The sequence below is a fragment of the Mytilus galloprovincialis genome, chromosome 6 (genome assembly GCF_965363235.1).
Source record: "Mytilus galloprovincialis chromosome 6, xbMytGall1.hap1.1, whole genome shotgun sequence".
In the NCBI taxonomy this organism is placed as follows: Eukaryota; Metazoa; Mollusca; class Bivalvia; order Mytilida; family Mytilidae; genus Mytilus; species Mytilus galloprovincialis.
This window is the reverse complement of record NC_134843.1, coordinates 21332260-21355613: the sequence shown is the minus strand read 5'-3', so window position 1 is coordinate 21355613 and position 23354 is coordinate 21332260. Positions and strand designations below refer to the sequence as shown.

Genomic DNA, 23354 nt, shown 5'->3' with positions numbered 1-23354 from the left:
TGCCATGTGATTATGGACTTTCCCAATTGATCTTTCTCTAAGTTCAGTATTTTTGTGATTTTACTTTTTAAACATACAATACATATGAATATGTAGGGTTACTCGATCAGGGTGTTAGGTCTTGTATAAGGCCATCACCCACAACCAAACAATTGTGAATACCCACCATGTTAGGCAATAAACAAGTGTGGATCCAGCCCTTTTTAAGAAGGAGGATTTAAACCATAGTTTATATGTACCTTTTAAAATCATGCATTGATCTTCCACAAAAAGGAAGGGGGGGGGGGTTCCAATCACAGGAACAATTTTTTAACAAGCCCAAATTCTTACTTTGCCTTTGAACAAGTTACTGTGCAAGAATGTGGTGTATTAGAACGTCGATTCATACAGGTATGCACAAATGTTACAAATGTAAACCAGAGACATATATATATCTTTTTTTGAGAGCCCAGGTGGTCGTGTGGTCTAGCGGGACGGCTGCAGTGCAGGCGATTTGGTGTCACGATATCACAGTAGCATGGGTTTGAATCCCGGCGAGGGAAGAACCAAAAATTTGCGAAAGCAAATTTACAGATCTAACATTGTTGGGTTGATGTTTAGACGAGTTGTATATATACATTATGTACACAGCCATGTATCACCATCATTGATGGCGATCCGATGGATACATCTGTTGTAGGGTTGTCACTGACTCAGACGTACTTATGAATATAATTATTTTCTGTGACTGTATCTTACATTAATTTGTAGGATCCATTACTATAGATAATTTAGCTGATCTGTAACAATAACATCTTCATGCCTTATATATCATGTACTGTAGTACGCCGCTAGATTAAAACTGACGTGGAAAGGTAACACATGCCCACCGAAAGCTCTTTTTTTGAGAGCCCAGGTGGTCGTGTGGTCTAGCGGGACGGCTGCAGTGCAGGCGATTTGGTGTCACGATATCACAGTAGCATGGGTTCGAATCCCGGCGAGGGAAGAACCAAAAATTTGCGAAAGCAAATTTACAGATCTAACATTGTTGGGTTGATGTTTAGACGAGTTGTATATATACATTATGTACACAGCCATGTATCACCATCATTGATGGCGATCCGATGGATACATCTGTTGTAGGGTTGTCACTGACTCAGACGTACTTATGAATATAATTATTTTCTGTGACTGTATCTTACATTAATTTGTAGGATCCATTACTATAGATAATTTAGCTGATCTGTAACAATAACATCTTCATGCCTTATATATCATGTACTGTAGTACGCCGCTAGATTAAAACTGACGTGGAAAGGTAACACATGCCCACCGAAAGCTCTTTTTTTGAGAGCCCAGGTGGTCGTGTGGTCTAGCGGGACGGCTGCAGTGCAGGCGATTTGGTGTCACGATATCACAGTAGCATGGGTTCGAATCCCGGCGAGGGAAGAACCAAAAATTTGCGAAAGCAAATTTACAGATCTAACATTGTTGGGTTGATGTTTAGACGAGTTGTATATATATATATATATATATATATATATATATTTATATAATATATATATATATATATATGTCTCTGTGTAAACATTTTTACTTCAAACTCTTGGCCGGATCATGATTATTCATTTCTACTCACCAATTGTAATTTCCAGCTCAGCTTATATTGTACTGTAGTGTCCATCTACCATGTCAACGATTTTGTGTAAAATAAGTTTGCCATTTGAAGCGCTGACACTGCCGACATGCGACAACAAAGAGGGTACGGTAACGTCTGACACGGTCGTAACGGATCTAAACAGCTCGCTAGAAGATTCAGTTTAATTTATCTTGACATGCCTTAACGGACTGATTTACCTAATGAGACTATCGATCGGAACGGAGACTTAACGATCTTACAAGTCTTGATGTTTTCCTCTAGCAGTAAATCTGTCAATTAAGATATGATCAGACCAAAATGACCGTTTCAGACTAAAATCGTGCTACTAATGTAAAGTTTGTACATTTGGTCATATTTAGTAACTACAATAGGATACCAGAGAATCACGTTAAATGTTTTCTCGACTGACATATCATATCAAACAAAGTAAATTTGACAACGTAGTTTTAACAAAACAAATGGGGGTTCACTTTCACACAAATAAGTTACATTCAGTTACATAATTCTCGCTAGTCTATCATACAAGTTACACATTCATTTATCAGCAATCATTCATACTTCTTCAGATACGTTCAAATCATGAAAACCCCATTCCGTAACAATATGTATCCCATGAAGTAAAACGTTACAAACAATATAATTTGTCCGTAGTGCCTAGCTGATATTTGCTGGTAAGTTAAGTTTTCTGTGTCCCTCAATAAGACGATCATATTTATACTAATATAAAGGAACCGATAACATTAACAGATGGTTTTGAACAAACATTTATCTGTTCAGTGGTCTTTATGAACAACCATTATTTATCAATATCCCAATTTTGAATGTAAAAGAGCTGATAACACAGTCAGACAAAGGATACAATGTAAAAAAGGCCCCGTTTATTTATATAAAGCTACGAAAAAGTCAAAACGCGACTTTGTATTCTGCCTCCTGCACATCTACCATGCCTACACGCATTCGCCCTAATTATTTATTTTTAGAAATATGCTTTAAACATTCGTTTATACAGAGAATCTTGCATAATTTGTGGTTAACATAACTAGCGATATTCTGTAGAAACTTAACGATAAATAACAAAATTCCAACTTCCAGAAAGTTCAATTAAAAAAAGAACATAAAAAAGAGAGGATTATACCGTTGCAGAGTTATGTTTGTTGGGTTTTTTTTTAAGGTGTGTTCGTATAAAAGTTAGAAAACCGTTTTGGTGAAAAGGTAGACATAAGTTGAGTATATTGTATGTTTGATGGAAAATTTGATCTAGTTTATTTTATTTTAGTTTTAAGCACCCAATCTTACTAAAAACCACAAAATGTATCCGCATTATAATTCAACAATAAATAAAGACTTTCCTTGATCGTTTGGACAAAGTTTTGTTTGTGTTGCCCTCTATTTCTTTGTCACCACTGACAAAAAAAAACTTGATTAGAATTATGATGCTTCATTCTAAAGTTTTTAAACAGATTTGGTTTTAACTTCTTAGCACAAAATGATGGCATCATACACTTCTGAAAAATAATTACAGGTCATTTGTTATGACCTTATTCTTAGTTTATCTCGTTTACAGTACCACTGACAAGAGTAACCATCACACCAGCTGGAATCAATAATTCAGCAGACGTTGTAGTTGGAGACACACGAACTTTCCGCTGTTCTGCAGGTTTAAGTCGTCCAGCTGCCCGGATACAATGGTATATTGGAGAAGATAATGTGACCAACCAGGCACAACCACAGACACCAAATCCAGACGGTGACAAGTTTATATCTTCTAGTACAATGGTGTATACAGGGAAAGATGAGGATCACAACAACAATATATACTGCGAAGCTGTTAATATTGAAAAACGAGATAAAGTCAAATCTATAGAAATAGCACTTTATCTCGAATGTAAGTATATTATTGTTGTTTTTATTATCGCTACATTGAAGACCCATTGGTGGCCTTCGGCTGTTGTCTGCTCTATGGTCGAGTTGTTGTCGCTTTGACACATTCCCCATTTCATTTCTCAATATTATTATGTTGGGTTTTTTTTTGCACTCCACCGCCTTAAAATACGTTTTATATCAATTTTTAGAACGGAGTTGGCAGTTGACATCTTTATATACTATTTTGAGCAGATATTACGATGGATTGATGGATATTTAACATAGAGTTGAGTCATATTTGTCACGTTATAAAATATGGTATATATAATGCTACTATATTGACATTATTTACAGGACAGCACGTTCAAATGATCAGTATAACATTTTCTTAATGCTACGTGTTTATCGTAATTTTTACGCGATCTAGTTGTCTCTTGAAATTACAATTTGAAGTATATACGCATACACACGGTAACAATATCATTACAAATTTTATATATAAAAAAGAAGCTTTTATCACCTACAATCCAAACTATCATACATTCAGAGATATTAACGCATATACAATTTCAAAGTTTTGGAAAACTAAAAATTATAAATCATGTAGGTGCTATCTGCAATGTGCCGGGATGAAGCTGGACGAAGTGTTGAAGCATTTAACGGCAACGAAATGGGAGTAGCTTCTTTTTCAGCATTATTTGAGACCGGAAGTGACCTTCAATACATCAGAAGTAGTTTATTATAGTCTCGAGTGTATAAAAACCGGATTGGATCAGTGTTAAGTAATCAATCAGATAATACGAAAATAACTTTTTTTCAAATCAGAAGTAACTGTATAAAATGAACATACACATTCTAAAAAAATGATTTCGCTATTTACTATCAACTCCAAGTTAACTATCTACAGCGGTCACTGGTGTATATATATTATTATTCCATATTGATAAAATGTTTGTAGGTTTTTCTATATGAATGGGATTTTGAATAAATAAGCATATTCACCTGCGGAAAAGGATATTCACCGCGCAAAACGTCGCGTGCTTTTACGTGTATAATTTTGGTAAAAAACGTTTGATGTACAATTGGTTTTGCTAAATATATTACATTACATTCATTTCTCTCGGAATATGGAATAAAACATTTACTGTCTTTTGTTTCGGTAAATATGTGGTTTAATTGACTTTTGAAAAACTGATATTCACTTCGGCCGTTGGCCTTAGTGAATATCAGTTTTTCAAAAGTCAATAAAACCACACATTTACCTCATCAAAAGACAGTAATTGTATAATGTTGATATAATTGAAATAAATGAAGAACGAAAAAAAAACGGATTGTTAATAAAAGGTGGAGGGCTTAAAAATGTCCTGCCCCAAGTTCCTGTGGAAAATATATATCCGATAACCTTATTGAAGATGAAGTTCGTGTTCCATGTAGTCAGCATTATGATTATGATTATGATCTGTATTGCTATTTTACAGTATCTGTTGAAAAGTAAATGTTTATTGTTAATTCATTACAATGTAGATTTAAACACAGATTTGTAGAATTATTATAGACTACAAATCTATATTTGGATTCTCAATTTTACAATGGAGTAAACTACATTTTTTAAGAAATAAGGAAAAGTTTAAAGAAAAATTTTTTTTATTACAGAAGAAATCAAGAAAACCGGTTCCGAAGACCTACAGAATTTTAAAATTTGGCATACCAACATTTAGATAAGCATAATCACAATAAAAAATTATATAATTTCAACCACTTGAAACAGTTCAGAAACAATCAGGACAATCACATAAGCAATATGAAAAATTACAAGTGATTAGCATATAATATTTTGATATCTGTCAATTTGACTAATACAATTTTGATAAAGAAGTAATAATAACACATCTAGAAATTCTCTAATCCATAGTGTTTCCTTCAAATTTTGTGATATTACATCACATTCTAGCGGATGAAGTATAAGCATATGATCATTACTTAGCTCACCATTTTGAAAGTAAGTCATTGGCACCGGAGCTTGTTTTTCCACTTGCTCAAATGACTCTTGCACGTTAAGTGCTGATGTTACGGGTCCTTGCATGACAGGTTTGTCTTTGAATTGACATAGGAGCCTGGACTTGAAGAGGAACAGGTGCTTGTGCCTCACCAACAACTGCCTAAAATTCTTGAATTCCCAGTGCAGCGACATCACATCTCTTTCCGTGTCGTCTCTCAAGAGGTTGCTTTTTAACTACGGACGCTCTTTCATGCCAATTTTCATTCCTAGGCATTTCAATGCAACGACTTTAGTTTTCTTTTTTTATTACTATCAATAAATTAAATCAATTTAAATCAGATCAATAATTCGATACTAACGATCGAGTTCCTAAAATTGTCTCTTCTATAAAAATTAATTATCACCCGTATATCATAATTGTGACACATAAAATATTGTAGAAATAATTTATCAATACTTGAACCTGTCACATCTACCTGTCTTTACGCATTAGCAGGACTGATATACTTTGACGCCTCCGGGTGCGGGAATTTCTCGCTACATTGAAGACCTGTTGGTGACCCTCTGCTGTTGTTTTTTATTTGGTAGGGTTGTTGTCTCTTTGACACATTCCCCATTTCCATTCTCAATTTTATTTAACATTCTATATCAACAATAAAATGAAATGTGTACTCAAACATATTAAGACAATTCATGTATCAAACTGTAGAATTTATTCATTAAAAAATGATTTCCAATACCACGTGGCTGCATATATAAATCGACGAAATGAGAAGTGAAAATAACGAAACAACAATGAAATCTTCAAATACGAATTTAATTTAAAATATTTTTTTCTAAATAAACTAATTCTAAATTGTACTTATCTTGTATACATACTATTTGTCTTAAAATTTCATCAACGTCCTTTTTGATGTTTACGGCTCAACTCTCACATGCTCAAATTAGCATAACAATAATAGAAAAGGGTAACTCGATTTGTCGACTTGAAGAACACGTATCTGTTAATTTAATAAAAGAATTTTTTTTTTTAAATCTATTATACTCAAGTTTGGTAAGTCTAAAACAAAAGTGTATGTTAAAAATCCAAGTGAACAGTGATAACATGACATTTAGACATGTATTGTCGAAATGCGCATCTGGTGCAAGAAAATTGGTACCGTTAATTTTATTAGATATCATGATAGTTTGCTTTAGATCTAGTAGACCATTGTTTTGCTATTGCAGTTGTCAGATAATCTGACAGCCTTAATATTTATATTGCAGTACCACCAACCGCCCTGACAATCACACCTCTAGCCGACAACAATATAATTAGTATAATGAAAGGAGATACAGTAACATTAAATTGTACCACAAACTCATGTCGTCCAGCTGCAAGGATACATTGGTATATTGGAACACTGAATGTGACCATTCATGCACAACAACAAACACAACAACTTGACGGTGACAAATTTGTATCGTCTAGTAGACTAGTGCATCAAGGGAAAGATGCTGATCACAACAAAACCATCTACTGTGAAGCTGTAACCGTTGAAGGCAAATATAAAGTTAAATCAAGAACACAATTTATCTATATATTCAGTAAGTGCTGATGATTTGGAAGAACTACAAATATTATTTTTTAATACATATATAGCAAAGTGTTCATATATAGTTTATCAAAATATATCTTTATATCATTGTAAAAACAACGTTTACTCGTAACCTCATTGATATGGATTAAGTTTCGATAACATATAACGTGCTATTTATTTGTGTTTACAAAATCTTCTAATGTCTACATCGTTTTCTCATGAAAACAAAATGGCCGACAGTCGATGTAAATCTGCACCTGAAAAAAACTTTGAACTTTTGAACAAAGATCAAAATAAAAATATCCTATCTAAATACTTTATAATGTTTCCTTTAATCCTCATTACTTTTTTTTTTCCTCACGGATACGATTTAACAACTATAATGTAGGTCACCGTACAACCTTCACTGTCGATTACTGTCAATACCGCATAGTCAGCTATTAAAAGCCCGAACTGACAAATGAGAAAAATATCTCCCTAATTAAAGTACAAAATATTGAACGGAAAAATATATAACAAACAACAGCCACTGAATTACAAACTCCAAACCCTACCATTAACCTGGTACAATGTTGTAACTGTACAACATATTGCTTATTATCAAGGAATGTTTGATACCTTTTTTTACTGTTGTCAATTGGACAATTAAAAAGCTTTTAGATATTAACGGCGATTCACTAGATTAAAATGTCTGGAACACCTAATGTTATTTTGCTTAATATTGTAGTTCGAATATTAAAAAGGCATTGCTACATTGTTACGTTAAGAATAGTGAAAAATAACGGGTATTGACGCAAATCTTAATTAGAAAGCGGAAAAGACAAACAAATCATTTAAGTAATTAAAAACAATATGTAAATAAACGATTTTTTTGGCAAGCTTCCGCTAGGACAAACTTTAACTTTCTCTCTTGTCGCATACTAGATTTGAATTTCTGTTTTAAATTAATTAGTTATCAAAGGTAAAGTGCGTGTTAACCCTTAATCGACAAGTTTCAAAATCACGTTTAACTTTGTAATATTGTGAGTTTTTATTGGTGAAATCTGTAGAGATTACATTATATTATAATGATCATTGCCAATAACGTATTACAAATAATTTTAAACTGGACAAGAACATCAAGACACAGTCATGTAAGTGAAAACAATTTTAAAATTTTATGTTACAAATTGTATAACATGTATAAACAGTTATCTATTTATTGCACATACTCTTTTTAAGGAAAGCCTATACCACCATCATATATTTACGTTATGTGCAAAAGCACGACCGCAATAGTAATATTAAAGCTTATTGAAAATGGAATGGGGGCCGATGACTTGTACATACAGTATACGGTAGGAGGACAAAATATGACATCAATAAAATTACACATTATTGACACAATGCATCATATTGAATATACAGTAACTGGATTGTATCCGGGAAAACATTATAACTTTTCTATCCTTGTTTCTAACCCGTTCGGAGTGACACGATCGAGTCTAGTGGAATGTGAAACTGACACGTGTAAGTTTGTTGTGTTTATGAGTTAGTAAATGTGTTTAAAAATATTTTAATAAGATTTTAGATTTTTAAATTTCAAAAATAGTGCCTGATTACGTACACGCACATTACGACACAAATAACCAATATAAATAAATACAAGAAATTATATAACGTTTTCAGGTGTAGTTACTGGAACGTTTCTGCTCTTTTTTATTGTTTACATTTGGTATTAAATACACACATTTTATTAATACATTTTTTTAAATTGCCATATAATTCTGAGGTTTGGCTAGTCATAAGATCAGATTCAACTTACCATTTCTTTCATAAAATCTCCTGTGTCAAGGTAGGAATATGGCATTTGTTATCAAATAGTTCGTCTTTGTTTTTCTTTCACCTCAGTGTTTCTCTTATACATATTATAGGTGATGTGTTTCCTTTGATTTTGTTCAGAACCCGGGTGTGTTTTTTCTCTATCAATTTATGACTTTTGAACAGCGATACACTGCTGTTGCCGTTATCTATTTTTGAAAATGTGCTGACTACTACGTACTGCCATGTATTATCATTGATATGGTCATATTTATAAATTTACTGTTTACAAAACTTTTGAATTTTTTAAACGCTAAGGCTTTTCTACCTATGGAATAGATAACCTTAGCTGTAATTGGCAAAACTTTTAGGAATTCTAGTACTCAATGCTCTTCAACTTCGTACTTTATCTGGCCTTCAGGATTCGAGCGTCACTGATCAGTCTTTTGTAGACGAAAGGCGCGTCTGACGTAAACACAAAATTTAATCCTGGTATCTATGATGAGTTTATTTAAAAATTGAATGTAATGAAGAGGTTATAGTTTCGTTATTATGTTACTATGAATTTCTTAAAGCAATTAAAGTAAAGAACAAATTCGTTCTGTAACATTGATACAATAATGGAAAAACTACAATTCGTTATAAAAGCACATCATTGTTTTTAGTTTTGTTTTGTACAGTGAATAAACAAATAGCAAATGGGCATTGCTACGGCAATTTAAAATTTCTTAAAAAACTTTAAGATAAATGGCTTCCAATTTCAACATTATTCATTTAGTTATTTACAAATTAAAACTTGTAAATGCTGTAATATAAATTACATGAGCTATTAAAGTTTTAAACTGAAAAGATACTAACATGTAAATCAGTTATTCTGTTTGTAAATTTCTCAATAAAGACAGAAAACGCTCGATCATGGTTTAATTTTTGAAGTCTCAAAAATTGCACATCAAACATGTATACCTTAATGACATTTACTTATACGACACAAATCTTTTATGCACACGACATTCCGTTGTACAGATTCAATATATTAAAGCAATAATAGCATATTTTATTTACTTTCAACTATGAGTATTTCTTCGAAATTTTATTATTAGCATCTTTTGGACAAGATATGCACCAATTCAAAGAAGACAACAGTGGTATGTTCAATGCAGGAATCGCATCTTTAGTCATTGGGTTATTATTCTTTGTCGCATCTGCAATTTTTATCTTCCGCAAACGTAAGTAATTCCAAAGCGGTGTATATGATATTTTTTTTCAATATTTATGTAGAAATGGTTCTGATTGGATGACAGTACGCGTAAAATTCGCTACCTCCTGGTCTGTAACTAAAGAAGACGATTATATGTCTTCGCTACGCGTCGCCCAGGTAAACTAAATGTATGACAGTCAAACTACCGCATGCAAATACAATATAGTTACCTCTTAAGTGTTTAAAAATTCACAATGAAATTACACGTATCAAACATATTAAAATGCAGGTTTAGAAAAGAAATTAAAAAAATGGGTTCATAGTAGTGTCCGTTATTCCTGCTTCTAAGTTTTGTTTTCCCTTTTACATTCATACATGTGCAATTAATATGATCTTAATATTCAATGTTTTAAACGAATATCTTTCTTACGACCAACGTGTAATTGCAAATCCCATACTATAGATTTTTTGGTTTTAACTTTAAGAATAAAATTGTGTATGTCCCACTAACACCTGCATTCATGCATTTATTTCGAGATTGTGTTTAATTTATATTGAAGGCTTAATCAAAGTTACATAACTATATACTTCATATTGAGAGAGTTGGTGCATTATTTGTGTTGTTTAGTATTAAAATGTATCATTCCTGGTTTATATATTTTCAAGTTTTTTTTAGCCATGACGTTGTCAGTATATTGAGGGCTAATGATGTTGGCTGTCCAATTATTGTCTTTTACCACTTTAATGTTGCGTTGTAGCACTCCTTATAAAAGTAGATCCAGAAAAGGGCTTTGGATGGAATTATTTTCCTTTGGGAAAAATTGATTTCATGTTGACGCATTGAAATATTTTCAATGTTATTATATTTCAGGTTTCAGGAAAACCTATACCAAATCGCCTAGGTATGTATTATTGAAAATACCCCGTAATCTATGACTATGAAAGATATATTAATATTTGTTTATTAGCATTCAAATAAGGCATTGTGTATGTACACATTAAAACAATTTGGTCTGTGTAACACTTATCAATTCCAAATTTTAAAAAGTTTTCAAATTTATTTGTTTTTTTTTTAAATTTTTTAAAATTTCACTAAAAATTGTAAATGTATGTGAAGTTAGCAGCTGGTGCGTTATTCGATATTCCATATTCAATATCCAAACGGCTGCTATTCAAAATTTGTTGAAAATCAAAAAAAAAAGATACTTGATAACATTCAAAGCATGATTTTCATAGTTAAAAGGACTGGTAAGATACGTAGGAAATCGTGTAATGACATTTTCAAGCTGTCATTTTCTAAGTTGCATATTTGCCTTTATGAATTATACATTTTTATCAATAAAACGAATTCAAAGATCTTTATACAAGATATTCCTTAAAACCGATAACTCTAGAAACATCTAGAAATATAAATAAAAATATTTATGCAAAGCCCAAAAAAACAAATATATAGTGAATACCTGAGTCTGCCTGAATGAGGATGAGACCCCCTGGTCTATCAATGTCCTTAAATGCAATTAAATCATAGACTCTGTATATATAAATGATGTATTAAAATTGTCATCTTCGATATCTTCAGAGGTCTTTGTGTTTGTCACTTTAAAGCTACAAATTGTCAAAAATAAATTTTAGGACAAAGGCTACAAGGTAATGTTGAGTGCAGTTTTGATCTGTTCGATTTTTGAAAGTTTAAATGTTTTGATTTTTAGATAAAATATAGGAAAGGGGAAAGGACTAAAACCTGGATAACTGTTACAATTGTGAAACGTAAGGAGAACGAAACGAAATGAGTTTTTACAAAACCAAATCAAAACGAATACAATATTTTCTGAAACATACAATATAGACGAAGAGTCTTATTTGCTTGATCTACAGGATGAAAAATGATAAACATGATTCTTTAAGTCGAAAAAATAATTCAGTCTTTAGACACACTTTGTTTCTCTAAATAAATGATCAGTAGTGATGCGTATACTTTTTACAAGCATCAGTCCGCACGTTGACTAACTAGGCCTCCACCTTTTCAAATTCCTGGGTCTGTACCTGAAAAATGTGTGATTATTTACGTCTTTGATATTTTAATAATTTAAAGGGGCACTAGCTGTCAAATTGATGTTCACCAATTTGACTCAAATTCTCATATTTTATGTATTACAATGAAAACAATTTTCCAAACTATCATACGTATAAAATAAACAATTAACAGGCCATGTTCTCAATAAGATTTAGCTTTGTTTCGTGTGAATTTTAACAATGACTCCATCTAATTAAATTTCGAGTTGACCTTCTATGACCATATAAGCGTTGTAAACATAAACATAATTATAAATAGATTAAGCAAATCGTGCAGTTGAAATTTTATAGGTCTACTAAATTTTGTATTATAGATTAAACATTTATGTTTATCGTCGTTTTTCATAAATAAGAATATGTTTTTGTGGATCGAATCAGTCAAACAAATTATTTACCTTTGTTTCACTTTCAATGTCGACATTCTTTTCCTTTAAATAACCGTACACGGACAATGGATGCGTTATTCTGTCACTTTCTACGGGGTTAAATTGGAGTTCACATAAATACAGGTTTAATGAGGTCGAGTTATTTACTTGCAAGTGAATAATTCATTATCAGTTTTTATTAGATTAATTTGACAAATTGACCCATTCTAGCTGCTAAAAGTGAAATATTATTTCACTATTTCACTTTCATTAATGATTGAACAAAAAAAAATCATACTTTAGATTTTTTATATATCTCGTAGCTAGTGCCCCTTTGATTGCCAATCATCTCTTTCAGAAATATATAAAATAGAAATTTTTTTTACATTATTCTGGACCATATATAAATAACATACTATAAACGATTAAATATATCAGACCATATATGAGACACGTTACAGCAGCTTATCAACACAATGAGTAAGAAAAGTTGTTTAGGAATTATCATACATTTTCCTTAACAGTCAACAGACATTATAATACGATAAATTATGTTTGTTCATATCCTATGAAATACACGTTTGATAATGCAAAAATGTTTTCGATTTATTGTTTTAGATCCGATGAATATTCCGACCTTCAAGCAAGCAATCCTGCATTTCAAGATCCTTACACTTCGATACATGATCCCATCGGTATGCATTCTTATAATCTACTTTAAACGCAGAAATTATTGCGTGCATTAATCATTGCAGTTTTCTCATTTTATGTTGTGTCTTCTGTACTATTATTTGTCTGTTTGTCTTTTTTATTTTTAACCATGGCGTTGTCAGATTATTTTATATCTATTAGTTTGACTCTCCCTCTGGTATCTTTTGTCCCTCTTTTAGACTAAAACGCGATAATTAGAAAAATCATGCTTAATTAATAGAAAAAAATAAAATGCGAGTTTAAATTATTGCGTTTATAACCCTGTCGCATTTTTCGAAAAAAATAAAAACATCGCATTATAATTTCTAAATTTACAGTATTAAAATATCTTCTTATATAAAACAACTGGACAAATTGGAATATTTGCCTATTATGATTTATTATCTTGAATCGAATCTTCATTAGATGAAATGAACTTTAAATATCAAACGCAAGGATGAGATCTGCTAATTAGTACCAAACTGTTCCTCGGCCCCTTTTAACAGTTATAGAATCTAAGTAATGATGTATTTTGGAGGGAATTTTTCATTACGTTTTATGTATTAATGTAGAAAACTTAAATACATAGACAGAAAATTCAAATTACAAATAAACTGTAAACAACACAAATGATTAATAGGACAAAATGCACATATATCCAGATAAGCGGCACTGGCTCTAGCGCGTACATCCTCTAGTTTATGATTTATGTATGCATGGACTAAGACGTCAATGTATCCGACTGTGTTTTGATCGATATTCCTAGATTTTTTATATCGGTATAACAAAGATTAACTATACATCCTGCAAATATTTTGAATTGGCTTCTTGATTTCCTGAGTTTGAATATCTTTTTGTTAGCTTCTGACTCTCTTTCCGTGATGTAATAGACAGTTGCTCAGCATTTTTTACAATTCTTCTAGATTTGATTTAAAGTTTAACACCACGTTTTCCCGTAAAATTTAGAAAATATTTTTTTTTTTCAGAATCAAGACATCATCAGGAATCTAGGTATGTATAAATATAAGAAAAAGTGTTTGGTCAATATATACTTACTTCGCATGTTTAGTATAAATATTCAACAATAAAAAAAAAACGAATTTTGTGAAAAAATGAAGGACAAGATACTAATCATGTAATTTAAATCCTCGAGTCGAACAAAATAAAAATCCAAGACATTGCATGACCAAAATGAAAATTCAACAAACCAACAAACAATTTAACGGAACAGTCCACTAACAAATAAGTATTGGACAGCACGAGCCTTGCCATTAACCATGTAAACTCGAATTTTCCTCAATTTTACAATCAGGATAAAAAAAAGCTTGATATTCGATGGTTAAACTTCACACATTTTTTACAGCTCTGGTTGATAGGTTTATTTTATCGGGTCTAATACTTCCCATAAGAAGCATATGCAAAATAATATTGGAACAGCAAAAGTATGGTACAAGTACCTTTGAGCTTCATTGTGCGGTCCAATATTTGTATTTACTTAATGAAATATAATGCATTAACTTCTATGCATGCATATGTTAATGTTATAAGTAATTTTGACAACAGCTAATTGGTGATAGACATATATACATAATATATACATGTATATATACATGTATATATTACTCAATCAATGCCCTATGGACTTTTACTGCATGAAATCAGCTAACCAATGAACAGGTATCCATAGTATGGACAATATGTTGTGGGGTTGTTTTTTAGATTTTTAATTTCCAAATAATTTTTAGTGCTAATACATATGAAGAATGTGGAAATGCTTCTGATGCAGCTGCCTACCAAAACATAGAAAACAAGAAATCTGGTAATCAATTAAATGTTTCTTAGTGATGCATAAGACCATATAATTAAATATCATTATAATGCAACAGCATTTGGTTTGTAACATTCATTGTGATTGGACAACGTTACCTATTTAGGCTAGTGATTTGAATCTGATGTTTGCAAATTCAGTTACTTGCTTGCAGTTTTATGGTTTGTGTATACTTTTTTCCAATCAAAGTTTAACAAACATATGAGTTATATAACAAAATGTCTTGTAAACGTCAATAAGTCACCAACAAATATTTAATAGTGTTATCTTATCATGCAGTCGAATAGATTCATTTGAAAATAACATCTGAAAATTAAAAAATCCGAAAAGATTTTAAAAAGCTCAAATATCTTAAAATTCTAAGAAAAAGACAAAAAGAAACATATACAACAATTAGTAAATTACTCCTGAAGGATGTATATTTTGGACAAACCTATCAAATTCAAATAATGTAATATTGACCTGCAACTTAATATTTCAACTAATTTGAAACCGTATTCATGGAAACTTACATTGGACTTTTAAAAGGAAACGAAGGTGAATATCAAATAAATGCTCTCTGTAACAGGTCTTCATCTCGTCTTGGAGTTTTAAATGAATTTATTGTAAAGTTTAAATCAAAACGGTGTATATAACACAAATTTATAACGAGGCTATTTTGTATATATGAATCGACAGAAGTTTACCAATGTTCAAATGTCGTAGATCTAGGGGGATGCAACATTTCAAGGTATCAAAATCAAACCAGGAATACATCGGAAAAAGACCTTAAGAATAGGTTATATGCCAATTCCCGGCAATTGACCCTGTTATTAGAGATCCCTTTTAAGTTTTCTCCCTTATGAGGGACATTAATTTTTATTTACAATTGGGAGCTAGCAGAAAGGGCATATTTACCCTTGCGTAATGTGAGTAATCTTTAAGGTTTTAAAATATATTAATTACATTAATTCGTTGTTAAGCAAAATACTTTTGACATCAGAAATTGTTTTTCGTGAAAAACAAATTGAACCGCCGATACACCACTTTCAGTTTGCTATGCTTTGCATTGACAAAAGTCAATTCTGTCCGGTATGGAACCAGTCTACGATTCACAAAGGGAAGTAATTCTTTTAAAAAGTGTGTTATACCAGAATCAAATCGGTAATTGGCAAATGGACTATTAGCAACACAATTCAGACGATTTCAAAGTATACATTCTAGTATCTCTTGCGTTATGCATCAGCCGTGGACCTAACGAATTCAGACAATACAATTAAGACGATTTATTATACACTCATGTATCTAAAACTATAAGATTTCGAAAACATGTCACTTTTGAGATGGGACACGAGCCTAAACCAGTCGCCATACATTATGTATAAAAACGATACTTATCCAAAACATAAATAATTAACATTCCGTAGAAAAATTCTATGAACATAAGTTTGATTTCTGTTTGTATGTAAAGATACAAGGACTATGGAAACATTCGCATGATTAAGTAATAAGTTTGAAACGCTTGATTATTTAGATTCAGTATTAGACATGCAATGACAACATTTCAGGGCACAAAAAGGAAGAGAAGAACCTAGGCATTTACGATAACATGAAGATTTAGACATCTGCTATACTTACCATGAGACGTAATAGTTCTTGTCAATGTACAGCTTTATTTTATTTGTAAATATAGGTATATGAATTCCGATATATATGCAAGATACATGTGTGTTATGGCCGTTCATTGCAGTCCATCAATTGTCAACGACAAATAAATTCTAAGGAACTATTTCCGAGTGCATAAAATAATTGCCAAATCATGCAAGTTAGTTATACATATGCATTCTTTAATCGTTTTTTTAATTAAAAACTGCATATGCTATTAATATTGCTTATTTGGATTTACATATGTACCCGGAACAGTATTATACCGTTGACGCTTTCTATTAGTTATTTTGTTCATACATCTTTGTTTTACCTTCTTTTTTATAACAAACAATGAAAGAGTTTAATATCTTTTACAGTATAAAAATTTAAACAAATCAAATCAAAAATGTTGCCTTTTTCATCAAATAACAATGATTTGTATTAACATGATTATGTAGTATGCACCAGTTGAACAACTACCATATCAATTGTTTTAAAACAATGAATGTAGTACATATTGTATTAGCATTATTTGACGCTCTATGCGAATACTGAAACAAACGAAAAAAGTTCATAGACTTAAATTTTCAAAATTATTATAAAATTTATAAATCCAAAACATTTTACGTATTTATTATACACGCGCGGAAATACTCACATAAAATGTTTGATGTGGAATATAAATATCGAGCTAAACTTTACAATGCTTGAAATTTAATAAACTGCATAATCTAACTTTTTGATTCATGATTAATTTGCATCATTTGGATCAAATGAAACTATAAGAACATGTATTGAGCTCATCTATATTTTGCTACGCTTTATATAATGTATTTGCATGCTATTATTTATTTGATTTATTGTTAATAGTTAATTGTTTCAATGTTTAAGAAAGTGCTTGCTTTGTCGGTTCACAATTTGTTTACATGCATACTATCATATAATTGTATACATTTTGTGACTTAATAAAATGTTAACAGACAAAGCAATGATAACATCTTCTTTAAAAGTATAGGTTTGTGTAAACTGTTGTTTGTTTTGTTTTTGGTTGTGCTTTTATATTTATGATTTTTGTATATTCATTTGTTTATGGGGAAATTCCTGTTTGTTTGGTTGTTGCATTTTCTTTCCTTTTTTGTCTTGTCATTTTGTTATTCTTTTTATATAACCTCAATTAGTATGGACAATTCATTTCTGAATGTTGCGATTTTTGTTCGCATCTTAGTAAATATAATTGTACTTGATTACACACGTGTATCTTCTCCATTTTCTTTCAGAAAACAAACAAATCCCAGCAGACTTTAAAACCATTTTATGCCTCGTTCACACGTACATTTAATTCGAATCGAATTTGCTGATCGCGTCCACACACTCTTCTGTTTTTATTCGAATTAATTCGAATTGTCTAATTCGCATAAGAAATATGTCTTTGTTAATATGAATTAAAAGTTAACGTCGTTAGGACAGTTAAGCGAATTTGACGCGCATTGCAATTCGAATTAGAAATGACGTTAGGACGTAAAACGTGTTTGAATGCGAATTAAACTAATTCGAATTAGTTAATGCGAATCGAATTCGAATTACGTGTGAACTCAGCATTTTTCAACGCTATCAATCATATTATTTTGTTCAAAATTTAACACTATATGGTATGGGGAAAATCCGGATTTCAAAATATATCATGTTTGTTCTCTGCTTAAACAGCGTATATTTTTTTCATCAATTTAGGAATCTGAATAGTTTTTTAATGAATAATCCACAATCCCCCTTCTCCTTGAAATTTAATGGACGTCCCTTTATGTGCGAAGAGACAAAAGCAATAAGTCTAAATTATAACAATTCTCGTTATTTCACACAATTGTCTGTATGTCTTTACGGTTTAAAATAAACATTTACAAAACCAATTAGTTTTTTTATAATAATTATGATTAATATCTGCATACAAAATTTCTCTCTGTGATAACAATTATAGTGCAAGTGGTGTTTTTTCGCACTGCCACTTAAAGTTGTCTTATGAACGGTATTAAGTGGGAGGATAATTAGCTATACAACCGTGGTCAACCGACCAATTGTTTTCTTAAAATGCTCTGTATCAAGCCAGGAATATGTCAGTTGTTATCAAATCGTCTGTTTCTATGTATGTTTTTGTTTGTTTTTGTTCCAATCAGTGTTTCTATAGTTCCGTTGCTTTCTTATAGTTGATGTGTTCCCGTCTGTTATAATTTGTAGTACATATTTGTTTTCGCTTTATCAATATATGACTATTGAACAGCAGTATACTATTGTTGCCTTTATTAGACACACTCGTTTCTTTCTTCCAATTGCGATCATTTCTAAATCCTTCATTACACGACTAATGATACAATTAGCTAAACATTATAAAAGTAAACATATAATAAAAATTATTATACATGTACATGTTTTGCTTATTAATTTTGTAATAAAATAGTATATGTATATATAATTTTTTATTCAATAATATGGGCATATATTTTTAATTAAAAAAAATATCTATTTATGGATTCTTGCTTTTATCTTCAAATTTATTTATTATTTTTTTTTTGTTATCAATGAAATTGCCAAATCAGCATTTGTTTGTATTGAGGTGCTTTGACTTGAGCGTATCGTGTGAACATAATAAGAATTTTATACGAGATGAAAAGGAATGTTTATGGTTTATAAGCTGCAACTTGTTCATTCTGTATGAATTAATCGTTAATCAGGTTTGAAAGAGTCGCCTAAAACCAATTTGTTTTATCTCAACACATTCATTACCAGAAGAATTAACTTTTTATTATTCGTATTGTTTTTAGTTTACCTCAAACAATTTTACTTGTTTTAAACTAAGTCTCATGGTTCTTCTCTGTGCATCTGTTTTTCTGATAATTCAGAAAAGCAAAGTCGTAGATTCATGTATAGTTTGCCGAGAAAAACATAGGCGGACAATGCAATGCCAATTACCCGTAGACAAATTGGAAATGCTACAACAATTTTGTAAGGACCCAAAGTGTATTGTTTCGTCCCTCTTTTTAAGAAATTCACTGTTTGGAACAAATATAAAAATAAATAAGAAAATGTGGTATGATTAACGAAAGACAACATTTCTATACACACAATTCAAATTGGGCATATTTTATAAATTATAGGCAACCCAAATGCATTCAACAAAAAGATAAACCCACACCATATCGTACTATACGGTCAAACATGAAATAATTAAATCAAAAAATTAATGGCATAATTTATAATATAACATTTGACGAGAAACAGATGTAACATTCATGAAACAACTACAACTACTTTTAAAAATACAGGTGTCGGACATAAGACAGTCACATAATGGATGAGGCGAGATCAATCTTTTTCTCACCTGGAACATTGGTGTTACAGTACAAAATGAAAACGAACTATAAAGATCAGTTGTAAAAGGTTAAACTCGTCAGATCAATTCAGAGCAGAAAGAAATTTGAAAAACAGAGTGTAAGGGGGCAAGGTTTCAGTAATTGCTTCCATTATTTGATACAGTTAAAATTATTGTTCCGCTTGTATTTTGACTTGCCGATTAATTTGATGTCGCATTTGAACAAATATGTTATCAACCACGATTTGAGCCCAACTAGAAACCTTCCTTTTTATTAGCTCACCTGTCCCGAAGGGCCAGTGAGCTTTTCGCATCACTTTGCGTCCGTCGTCCGTCGTCTGTCGTCCGTCGTCGTTAACTTTTACAAAAATCTTCTCCTCTGAAACTACTGAGCCAAATTAAACCAAACTTGGCCACAATCATTATTGGGGTATCTTGTATAAAAAATGTGTCCAGTGACCCGGCCAACCAACCAAGATGGCCGCAATGGCTAAAAATAGAACATAGGGGTAAAATACAGTTTTTGGCTTATAACTCAAAAACCAAAGCATTTAGAGTAAATCTGACATGGGAAATTTTGCTGTTTTTAGCTCAACTGGGCCAAAGGGCCTGGTGAGCTTTTCTCATCACTTTGCGTCCGACGTCCGTCGTCGTGGTCGTCGTCGTCGTCGTCCGGTGTCGTCTTTTAACTTTTACAAGAATCTTCTCTTCTGAAACTACTGGGCCAAATTAAACCAAACTTGGCCACAATCATTATTGGGGTATCTAGTTAAAAAAAATGTGTGGCTTGACCCGGCCAACCAACCAAGATGGCCGCCATGGCTAAAAATAGATCATAAGGGTAAAATGCAGTGTTTGGCTTATAACTCAAAATCCAAAGCATTTAGAGCAAATCTAACATTTGGTACAATTGTTTATGAGGTCCAGATCTATCTGCCCTGAAATTTGCAGATGAATTGGACAACCCGTTGTTGGGTTGCTGCCCCTGAATTAGTAATTTCAAGGAAATTTCGCTGTTTTTTGGTTATTATCTTGAATATTATTAAAGATAGAGATAAACTGTACACTGCAATAATGTTCAGCAAAGTAAGATTTACAAATAAGTCACATGACCGAAATGGTCAGTTGACCATTTTAGGAGTTATTGCCCTTTATAGTAAATTTTTAACCATTTTTCGTAAATCTTAGTAATCTTTTACAAAAATCTTCTTCTCTGAAACTACTGGGCCAAATTAATCCAAACTTAGCCACAATCATCTTTGGGGTATCTTGTTTACAAAATGTGTGACTTGACCCCGCCAACCAACCATGATGGCCACCATGGCTAAAAATAGAACATAGGGGTAAAATGTAGTTTTTGGCTTATAACTCAAAAACAAAAGCATTTAGAGCAAATCTGACAAGGGGTACAATTTTTATGAGGTCAAGATCTATCTATCTTGAAATTTGCATATGGATCGGACATTCCGTTGTTGGATTGCTGCCCCTGAATTGGTAACTTTAGGAAAATTTTGCTGTTTTTGGTTATTACCTTGAATATTTTTATAGATAGAGATAAACTGTAAACTGCAATAATGTTCAGCATAGTAAGATTTACAAATAAGTCAAAATGACCGAAATTGTCAGGCGACCCCTTTAGGAGTTATTGCCCTTTATAGTCAATTTTTAACAATTTTCATAAATGTTTTTAATTTTTACTTCATTTTCCATTAAAACTACTGGGCCAAGTTCAATATAGATAGAAATAATTGTTATCAGCAAGACTGTTCAGTAAAGTAAGATGTACAAACACATCACCATCACCAAAACACAATTTTGTCATGAATCCATCTGTGTCCTTTGTTTAATATTCACATAGACCAAGTTGAGCGACACAGGCTCTTTAGAGCCTCTAGTTAATTATTATCTTGAATATTATTATAGATAGAGATAAACTGTAAACAGCAATAATGTTCAGCAAAGTAAGATCTACAAATAGGTCAACATTTTTATATAGATTAGACCGTTGGTTTTCCCGTTTGAATGGTTTTACACTAGTAATTTTGGGGCCCTTTATAGCTTGTTGTTCGGTGTGAGCCAAGGCTCCGTGTTGAAGGCCGTACTTTAACCTATAATGGTTTACTTTTTAAATTGTTATTTGTATGGAGAGTTGTCTCATTGGCACTCACACCACATCTTCCTATATCTACAACATGACAGAAATGGTCAGTGGTGGTACATGTATGATTGCAGATAAGACAGGACTCCTTTGAGTTATTATTACTTGTTCTTGGTTCCACTGATAGGACACATATATTCAGTCTTAGAAGTGACAAGATCTGGGTTCCTAAAGTAACTGGTGGAGCTAATGTTATTATATTATAAAATTTTAAACAACAACAAAAAACTATATATTTATTAGAAGTTCACCAAATTATTGAACATTTTTGTTTTGAAATAAGGTGGCGAAAACGGGTGTACTTATTATAAGTGAAGATGAATCACTTACATATATTTATGGGATGCAACATATTAAAATTATAATGATTTTAATGCTTTCAGAAAAATTGATAACCAGTAAAACTAATATTAAATTGTATAAGAACTTTAAGTATCGCATTAATCTCTTTAGAACATGCTTGAAAGCGGAACAAGCATTTCAATTAATTTTTATATTCCGGCTAAACTGATGTCGTCATTGTAAAATATGGAAAGCCTCAGCTGTCATATATTAGAGATTTGCATAACGTTATGCTGAAGCTTACAATGTAAGGTTAATACAGCGTGATGATGAATTAAATCATCAAAATGAAAACTTTAAATAATAAAATGCAAAGTTGAATCTGCGTTGTGTTGACTTGCAACTTCAAGTGTTGATGTTGTGAAAGCATCGTGGTGAGCCACGGCGTTATGATGATATGCTTATAACACGTAACGTTGAGTTGAAACTACATGTTGTTAAGTTGACATTACACGATGTTAACTTGATACTGGATTATGTTTAGACGTACTCTTATTCAGGCAAGACACTACCCTTTGGCGGCATTTTGAAAAACAAACCAAAACCAGCTAAACGGAAACTTTTTGAATATTTATGCGATTTACAAGTATTATTATTGCCGCCTTTCATTTTTTTCGCATATTACATGTGTTCTTCCATTTTATCCGATATGCTTCCGTTTGGTGTACGTTGTATGCGATAATAGTCCGTTCGATGTATGTTTGACATCCGTTCTGTCTTGTACGTTTCCGTTTCGCGTACGTTGCATATTCTGTGTGTGTCCGTTGTGCCTTCGTTACGCGTCCGTTTTATTTTGTCAGTACTGTACATCATCGGAACGGACTCCCAACGG

The 23354-nt window shown here is 31.8% G+C and overlaps 1 protein-coding gene across 1 annotated transcript; it reads left to right on the top strand.

Annotated features, from left to right (window-relative positions):
- Positions 1–3209: 3209 nt before the first annotated feature.
- Positions 3210–16758, top strand: LOC143078037 (uncharacterized). The gene is made up of 9 exons (XM_076253046.1): positions 3210–3524; positions 6768–7088; positions 8303–8590; positions 9982–10107; positions 10951–10981; positions 13136–13212; positions 14194–14218; positions 14953–15026; positions 16583–16758. Exons 1-9 carry the CDS (start codon positions 3413–3415, stop codon positions 16633–16635), a joined length of 1107 nt encoding a protein of 368 aa, XP_076109161.1. The 5' UTR covers positions 3210–3412; the 3' UTR covers positions 16636–16758.
- Positions 16759–23354: the final 6596 nt, after the last annotated feature.

What these genes read in the sequence shown, in the direction of transcription:
- LOC143078037 (XM_076253046.1), top strand. Translation starts at nt 3,413, where the DNA reads ATGGTGTATACAGGGAAAGATGAGGATCACAACAACAATATATACTGC. An exon ending in TTCGATACATGATCCCATCG is followed by an intron (nt 13,213 to 14,193) that starts GTATGCATTCTT and finishes TTTTTTTTTCAG; the next exon opens with AATCAAGACATCATCAGGAA. An exon ending in AGACATCATCAGGAATCTAG is followed by an intron (nt 14,219 to 14,952) that starts GTATGTATAAAT and finishes AATAATTTTTAG; the next exon opens with TGCTAATACATATGAAGAAT.